The 8,529-nt window shown below is 43.5% G+C and overlaps 1 protein-coding gene across 2 annotated transcripts in view; it reads left to right on the forward strand.

Moving 5' to 3' along the window:
* LOC112069852 (lysyl oxidase homolog 2B-like) overlaps positions 1–7,323 on the forward strand; it is a 50,039-nt gene extending 42,716 nt beyond the window's left edge. For both annotated transcript variants that reach the window (XM_024137230.2, XM_070438741.1), the window contains 6 exons: positions 67–232; positions 2,410–2,650; positions 4,148–4,263; positions 4,551–4,687; positions 5,009–5,120; positions 5,855–7,323. In XM_024137230.2, the coding sequence (XP_023992998.1) occupies positions 67–232; positions 2,410–2,650; positions 4,148–4,263; positions 4,551–4,687; positions 5,009–5,120; positions 5,855–5,925 (843 nt within the window). In that variant the 3' untranslated portion in view covers positions 5,926–7,323. The remainder of the gene's footprint in view (positions 1–66; positions 233–2,409; positions 2,651–4,147; positions 4,264–4,550; positions 4,688–5,008; positions 5,121–5,854) is intronic.
* The last annotated feature ends 1,206 nt before the right edge of the window (positions 7,324–8,529 follow it).

An 8,529-nucleotide genomic window follows, 5' to 3' on the forward strand; every position in this document is an offset into this window, starting at 1 on the left:
AGGACAAATTCTCTGTCTGATAAAAAACATCCCTGATCTCTGTCATGTTGTGTCCCTGTCCTTTAGGAGACATGGTACTGGCCTGGAGAGGTGAGTGCTGACCCTGTGGTGATGAGTGGGGTGAGATGTTCTGGCACGGAGATGTCCCTATCCCAATGCCTGCACCACGGAGCTCACGTCACCTGTCCTAAAGGAGGAGGACGCAACGCCGCCGGAGTCTCCTGCTCAGAGAGTAAGGGACTTGTTACACTAACAAAATATGTGAAGGAATATCTACCTTTCTTCAACATCAGATTCACTACTATCTTTATAATTAGCCTTTGATGTGGTGTGGCCAAAACCTCATTCATGCTGCATAAGAGCACTCCTATTGCCTTTCCCTCTCAGTAGTCAACCAGTACTAGATGCCTTGAAGCTTTCCCTCTCAGTAGTCTACCAGTACTAGATGCCTTGCAGCTTTCCCTGTCAGTAGTCTACCAGTACTAGATGCCTTGCATGCTTTCCTGTCAGTAGTCAACCAGTAATAGATGCCTTGCAGCTTTCCCTCTCAGTAGTCTCCAGTACTAGATGCCTTGCAGCTTTCCCTGTCAGTAGTCACCAGTACTAGATGCCTTGCAGCTTTCCCTCTCAGTAGTCTCACCAGTAATAGATGCCTTGCAGCTTTCCCTGTCAGTAGTCTACCAGTACAGATGCCTTGCAGCTCCCTGTCAGTAGTATACCAGTACTAGATGCCTTGCAGCTTTCCCTGTCAGTAGTCTACCAGTACTAGATGCCTTGCAGCTTTCCTGTCCCAGTAGTCTACCAGTACTAGATGCCTTGCAGCTTTCCCTGTCAGTAGTCTACCAGTACTAATGCCTTGCAGCTTCCTTCTCAGTAGTCTAACAGTAATAGTTGCCTTAGAGCTTCCCTCTCAGTAGTCTACCAGTTCTGGATGCCTTGCAGCTTTCCCTGTCAGTAGTCTACCAGTACTAGATGCCTTGCAGCTTTCCCTGTCAGTAGTCTACCAGTATAGATGCCTTGCAGCTTCCCTCTTCAGTAGTCTACCAGTACTAGATGCCTTGCAGCTTTTCCCTGTCAGTAGTCTACAGTACTAGATGCCCTGCAGCTTTCCCTCTCAGTAGTCTACCAGTACTAGATGCCTTGCAGCTTTCCCTGTCAGTAGTCTACCAGTACTAGATGCCCTGCAGCTTTCCCTGTCAGTAGTCTACCAGTACTATATGGCCTTGCAGCTTTCCCTCTCAGTAGTTCTACCAGTACTAGATTCCTTGCAGCTTTCCCTGTCAGTAGTCAACCAGTACTAGATGCCTTGCAGCTTTCCCTGTCAGTAGTCTACCAGTACTAGATGCCTTGCAGCTTTCCCTCTCAGTAGTCTACCAGTACTAAGATGCCTTGCACTTTCCCTGTCAGTAGTCTACCAGTACTAGATGCCTTGCAGCTTTTCCCTGTCAGTAGTCTACCAGTAATAGATGCCTTGCAGCTTTCCCTGTCAGTAGTCTACCAGTACTAGATGCCCTGCAGCTTCCCTCTCAGTAGTCTACCAGTACTAGATGCCTTGCAGCTTTCCCTGTCAGTAGTCTACCAGTACTAAGATGCCCTGCAGCTTCCCTCTCAGTAGTCTACCAGTACTAGATGCCTTGCAGCTTTCCCTGTCAGTAGTCTACCAGTACTAGATGCCTTGCAGCTTTTCCTGTCAGTAGTCTACCAGTAATAGATGCCTTGCAGCTTTCCCTGTCAGTAGTCTACCAGTACTAGATGCCCTGCAGCTTTCCCTCTCAGTAGTCTACCAGTACTAGATGCCTGCAGCTTTCCCTGTCAGTAGTCTACCAGTACTAGATGCCTTGCAGCTTTCCCTGTCAGTAGTCTACCAGTACTAGATGCCCTGCAGCTTCCCTCTCAGTAGTCTACCAGTACTAGATGCCTTGCAGCTTTCCCTGTCAGTAGTCTACCAGTACTAGATGCCCTGCAGCTTTCCCTCTCAGTAGTCTACCAGTACTAGATGCCCTGCAGCTTTCCCTCTCAGTAAGTCTACCAGTACTAGATGCCCTGCAGCTTTCCCTCTCAGTAGTCTACCAGTACTAGAATGCCTTGCAGCTTTCCCTGTCAGATAGTTCTACAGTACTAGATGCCTTGCAGCTTTCCCTGTTCAGTAGTCTACCAGTACTAGATGCCTTGCAGCTTTCCCTGTCAGTAGTCTACCAGTACTATATGCCCTGCAGCTTTCCCTGTCAGTAGTCTACCAGTACTATATGCCTTGCATTGAATGCTGATAATAATGGTTGAATACCAAAACATGAATTTGTCTGTCCTGGCCTTTTTATAACATAATAACTATAATAACTGTAACATTGTAATGATGAAGTATGCTCACATTTTTAACCACTGTCTCTCTCTCCCTGCTCTCCCCCTCAGCGGCCCCTGACCTGGTCCTGAACCCCCAGGTAGTGGAGCAGACCACCTATATGGAGGACAGGCCCATGTTCATGCTGCAGTGTGCTTATGAAGAGAACTGCCTATCCACCACCTCCAGCAAGACCCCTGCCAACTCCTACCGCCGCCTGCTGCGCTTCTCCTCCCAGATCCACAACAACGGACAGTCAGACTTCAGACCCAAGGCTGGACGCCACTCCTGGGTGTGGCATGACTGCCATAGGCAAGTTGCTCCATGGCCCTTCCTGTTTGTTTGTGAAATTRAAAGATATGCTTTGTTCACACAGCATGTTGTTAGCCCAGGGCTATGCGCAATGTTATCCAGGCTAGAATTTTATTATTTGTTTAATATGGTGATATACACTCAGTTTACAGTTTATTAGGTACACCCATCTAGTACCGGGTCGGACCCCCCTTTTTTCTCCAGAACAGACAYAATTCTTTAGGGCATGGACTCTACAAGGTGTCGGAAATGTTTGTTGCTCAATTGGTATCAAGGGACTTAAAGCGTTCCAGGAAAACATTCCCCACACTTGTACCGTGGACTCCAGGTAGGATGGATCCATGGACTCATGCTACTTGCACCAAATCCTGACTCAACAGGAACTGGGATTCATCGGACCAGGCAATGTTTTTCCACTCATCAATTTTCCAGTGTTGGTGATCGCGTGCCCACTTGAGCCGCTTCTTGTTTTTAGCTGATAGGAGTGTAACCCGGTGTGGTCATCTGCTGCAATAGCCCATCTGTGACAAGCATCGACGAGTTGTGCATTCCGAGATGCCGTTCTGCACACCACTGTTGTACTGCGCTGTTATTTGTCTGTTTGTGGCCCGCCTGTTAGCTTGCACGAATCTTGCCATTCTCATTGGACCTCTCTCATGCAACGAGCTGTTGTCTCCCGCAGGACTGCCGCTGACCGGATGTTTTTTGTTTGTTGCACCATTCTCTGTAAACGCTAGACAATGTCCTGTGTGAAAATCCCGGGAGACCACCCGTTTCTGAGATACTGGATCCGGCACGCCTGGCATCAATGATCATACCACTCTTAAAGTCACTTAGATCACTTGTTTTGCCCGTTCTATCGTTTAATCACACAGTAACTGAATGCCTCGATGCCTGTCTGCTTGCTTGGCCTCGATGCCTGTCTGCTTGCTTTATAAAGCAAGCCACGGCTACGTGACTCACTGTCTGTAGGAGCGATCCATTTTCGTGAACTGGGTGGTGTACCTAATAAACTGGTCACTGAGTGTATTTTACCTCATAGTTGTGTCGGTCACCATGACTACCTAGTTGTCTTTTTATAGGTGACTGACGTTAAGGGAACGTTCTACTGAACTCTCTAGATAACTCCATTCTTGAGCCATTTTCCATTTCCATACATTCTCTGTCCTGTAATTGGCCACGGACCGAAACGTCTCAGATGTTTTCTGTCAAGGCATTGGGTGAACTAAGCAAAGTCGGCAGCTTCACACAGTCACCAGTTTTACACAAATAAAACCCTCAGTGCCTGTGGGATTATGCATATAATCTGAATCGCTAAACATATACAATTTTGAAAGCAAATGTTTATTATGGGTTTCTGYCATAGTGCCATATGTTTCAACAGTCTCTAGCTCTGGTATAAAAACATATCTGCTTCAGAGAGAATATAATAGACTCTACAATAGATGGCAGATCTATTTATAAATGAAGTGTCTCTCTCTTTCTCGCTGTGCCCAGGCACTACCACAGCATGGAGGTATTCACCCACTATGACCTGCTCAGCCTCAACGGCACCAAGGTGGCAGAGGGACACAAGGCAAGCTTCTGTCTGGAGGACACTGACTGTGAAGAGGGTAAGAGCCTGGATAAGTAAATGTGTGTCCCAAATGGCACCCTATCCCTTACATAGAGCCCATAAGGCCCTGGTCAAAAGTAGTCCACTCTATAATGAATAGGGTTCCATTTGGGACACAGACAGACTAGCTACGTATACTATCTTGTCTACCTAGTGTTCCTCACTCCTTGCATAGCACATATATAATACAGCCTGAGCAATAGCTCAACATGCTCTTTCACTCACAAAAGATTCTGTGCCAATGTATGTACTTTGATTAACTTTGATTTATTGTCATCTTGACAGGTATTGAGAAAAGATACGAGTGTGCCAACTTTGGAGAGCAAGGCATCACTGTTGGCTGCTGGGATACGTACAGACATGATATTGACTGCCAGTGGATTGACATCACAGACATCAAGCCCGGAGATTACATATTCCAGGTAAATTACCTTTCTTCTTACGTAAGGTCTTTCCAGTGAAGGAGTGCGTCCTAAATGACACCCTATTGCCTATATATCCCAGGGCCCATAAGGCTCTGGTCAAAAGTAGTGCCATTAGGGACGCAACCAAGGTCATTCCTCTACACTATTAGGTCTAATAAAGTGAATTAATTAATTTTATTGGACAAATGTAAAATGCATATAGAGTTTTTTCATTCAACTGAGCAAAAAATACAACCCTAACCCTAACTATGATTATCAATRTTAATTTCCATTCTTTGTGTTGGATAATGATTCACAGCATTTTGCTCTCTCCAACAGGTTTTTATTAACCCTAACTATGAGGTGCCTGAGTCCGACTACTCCAACAACTTAATGAAGTGTAGATGTAGATACGACGGCCACCGTATATGGATGTACAGCTGTCATAATGGTAAGACAATGGAGTGCCGCAATTTGTGTGACTGTTTTACCTCAGAAATTCTGTGTTACTGCATTGTTCCGCAACCACTTTCATAAATGAAAGTTGGATGTTTGCAGACCTCACAAGTAGACTAATGTTAAGATGTATAGATCCAGCCATTCATTTGTGCAGGAGGTATATACAGTTGCTGGATGTTAAAGGGCAAGTTCATATTCATTATCTCCAGCACCAAACCAGTGTCTACATATGTGAAAATGGTGTTGTAGAACAAAATAAGTTCTACCAGATGACATCATCAAAAGTTACAACATGTGAGTGATTTTCAAACACTATGAGATTCGCAGTGACTTGGGGAGCAGTAAAATACCCTCCCTCTGGCTAGAAACTTGTTGAAAGTTTTGAAAATCACTGCTTTTCGTACTTTTAATCCTACCCTATGATGTCACAGACAAGCATTTTTTTGGACCAATCTTCTTATAATTTTACTACAGATCATAGAAATACACCCTTTTCACATATTTAGACACTGGTTTGGTACTGGAGATAATTAATGAGGTTGAAAAGTGGCGTAGTTGCCCTTAAAAAACTGATGTCATGGGACTTGGTTTCATCTTGACATTACACTATTTAAGTAATCGAAAAAACGTCTGACAAACTTTGATTTGAAAGTGTAAAGCGTTGAGCCGTTTTTTAAATGTTGAATTGTAACAATGTGTGACCATTTGTCCCTTTCCTGTGTTCAGGTGGATCATTAAGCACTGAGACTGAGGAGTCCTTCCCTGGGCTACTGAACAACCAGGTGACCCACAGGTAAAAGGATGGAAGAGAAGATCAGAGCAACCATCACCACCACAGAGAAACTGCCAAAATGTCCCCAACCACTAGACTATATGCTATATGGACAAGCTGCCCACCGGCCGCTGCCCACCTCTTTCAGACGTTCCCTCTCCTTCCTAGGCAGATAATTTGATGTATCCTTCTGTCATCTCAAATTTAATCCCCTCTCATTAGTTTATCCCAAAAGCAGGCAGCTTCTCCCAGCTCTCTGGTTGAGATCAAGAAGGGACTGATGCAGTTTCTCACACCCCTGGGTTAGAGACATGAAATATACATTCCCAACTCTCCCCGCTAGAGGTGATGATGAGACCAAATAGCATCTTATTCCCTATATAGTGCACTATTGGGTGCTGTGTAAATTCTCTGATGTACAGTAATGAAAGTGAATCCTGCTGCACTTTCTTATTTTTTTAATGATAAAACATTCAAAGGTCAAATGTCATTTCTGCAGAGGTTGGATATCTCTGACAAATAAATATTTCTTGAACTATGAACAAAGACATATTTGGGAATACTACAGACTTCGTTGATCATTATCTATTAATAGATTTGTATGGCTTTATAAAGTAAGGGCCTCATATAGGCTACTCTCTAAGTAGCTTAATAAAGATGAGTATTGAGGACACAGTATAGTACAATGCAATACAATAGGATCCAATAACTAACTGCCAGTAAGTGCGGTGTTGTTGTGAAGTGTTTAACAAACAGATGTCCTGTGATGTAGTAATTTCACCTGTCTTCTATTTTCTTTTTCTTTGGAAATTTAGACATCATTATTTTGAAGTACAAGGTTGTTACCCTCACCAATCTTTCAGTCTGTGGTATAGATTTCTATGGTCAACACGCTCTATCTTTAAGTTATTCTGTCATGTTTCCCATTCTGACATCTGTATTCAACCCCAGTACCCATCCCAAGTGCCTGAGAAGTTCCTTAGTCTACTCCACGCCACAACAGTAGTGGCGGTAGTACGGTAGTTAAAATGGAGGGATACAACTAATGCCCCTCAGTGCCTTATATTGAGAGAAATAAAGTCTTTATTTTATTTTCTCATGCATATGTTTCTTTTCAACATTCACGAACAATCTCATATTTTCAAGCAAACATCATATTAGTAACTTATTGTTGTATAAGTCAGGGATTTTAATTGCATTTTTTCCCTTTTTCCTTTCAGTTTTTTTGTACAATAATGTGTGTCTCATTATTGTATTGTACTTAAATAATGGTGCTACCAAACTGTCATCCTCTGTTTTATGAGGGTACAGTACAGTGACAGCTGAATGGCTACAGTTTGTTATGCTAACTGTATACTTGAATGGAGTGTAAAAATCCATAATGTCCTTTGTTTGATAACTATATTAAAGCAAACAAATCTAAGTTGTTGGTTGGATATTCAGATATTTGGTCATTTAGCAGATGCTGTTATCCAGAGGAATTTACAGGAGCAATGGGGGTTAAGTGCTTTGCTCAAGGGCACAGACAGATTTTTTACCTAGTCGGCTCAGGTATTCGAACCAGTTACCTTTCTGTTACTGGCTCAGCGCTCTTAACTGCTATCTGCCACCCAGATATAAATTATGCCTAATGCCACCATCCTCATGATCACACGCTGTGCTGATTTCCTCAGTCCTTGAATTTGCTGCCATCTTCTGGTTGTTTTACTTTAGGGTAGTGATTTGGCAATGTACCGTAAAGCAGTAGTCTACTACAGTTTGGTATATACAGAGATAGAGAGGACTAATGTGGCCTTTTGGCCACTAGAGGCTTCTATCAWTCTCAATGATGATATATGATCTCCACCCTCTGGTCATTTATAGTCATTACAGTYTGTTCTTCACTGCTCTGTTGACTTTAATATAATTTCTACAGTATGACCAAGGGATGTCCTTTAACATCTGAATTCTGAATTACTTCAACGGGAGTGACTTTGTTTTAGTGTGGCATCAGCAACATTCTCACAACTATTTTAACTCTTTCATTTATGCTTCCTTGCCATTTGTTAGAGAGTTATGTGCGCATTGTGMCACACCTAAAGAGGAGAGGAATACAGTTATATTACACGCTGTCATAGTCCATAAAGCAAATGACAGAATGAGTTTGACGTACTACAAAAGTTCTGGACTTTCTGCAGCAAGCTACTCCAAATGACAAGCCTTGTAGGAGCATGGTATGCATTTCGTTTGGAGCTGTTCACTGGGTGACTGCTTTCAGGGAAAACTAGAGAGAGATGGACGTCCCGTTGACATTGGTCGGAGTAAATCCAGGCCTCATTACTCTTTGTTAGGACTGTCTCCTGTGCAAATGTAAGCAGCCCTGCATTACTCGGGTCTAGTAAGGTTTATCTCCAGCACCCCCAGGAACAGGGCTGTTAACCTGACAAGCTGCTTCACAGTTTTCTTAAGACAAATGCTCCAGGTCTCAAGCATAGGTTTGTGCCCCAAATGGCACCCTATTCCCTATATAATTAACTACTTTTGACTAGAGCTCCATGGGCCCTGGTCAAAAGCCTTGTGCACTAAAAAGGGAATAGGGTGCCATTTGGGATGCAGCTATAGATACAGAATTTAGCCCCAGCCATGCATA

The sequence above is a fragment of the Salvelinus sp. IW2-2015 genome, unplaced genomic scaffold (genome assembly GCF_002910315.2).
Source record: "Salvelinus sp. IW2-2015 unplaced genomic scaffold, ASM291031v2 Un_scaffold1133, whole genome shotgun sequence".
Classification (NCBI taxonomy): domain Eukaryota; kingdom Metazoa; phylum Chordata; class Actinopteri; order Salmoniformes; family Salmonidae; genus Salvelinus; species Salvelinus sp. IW2-2015.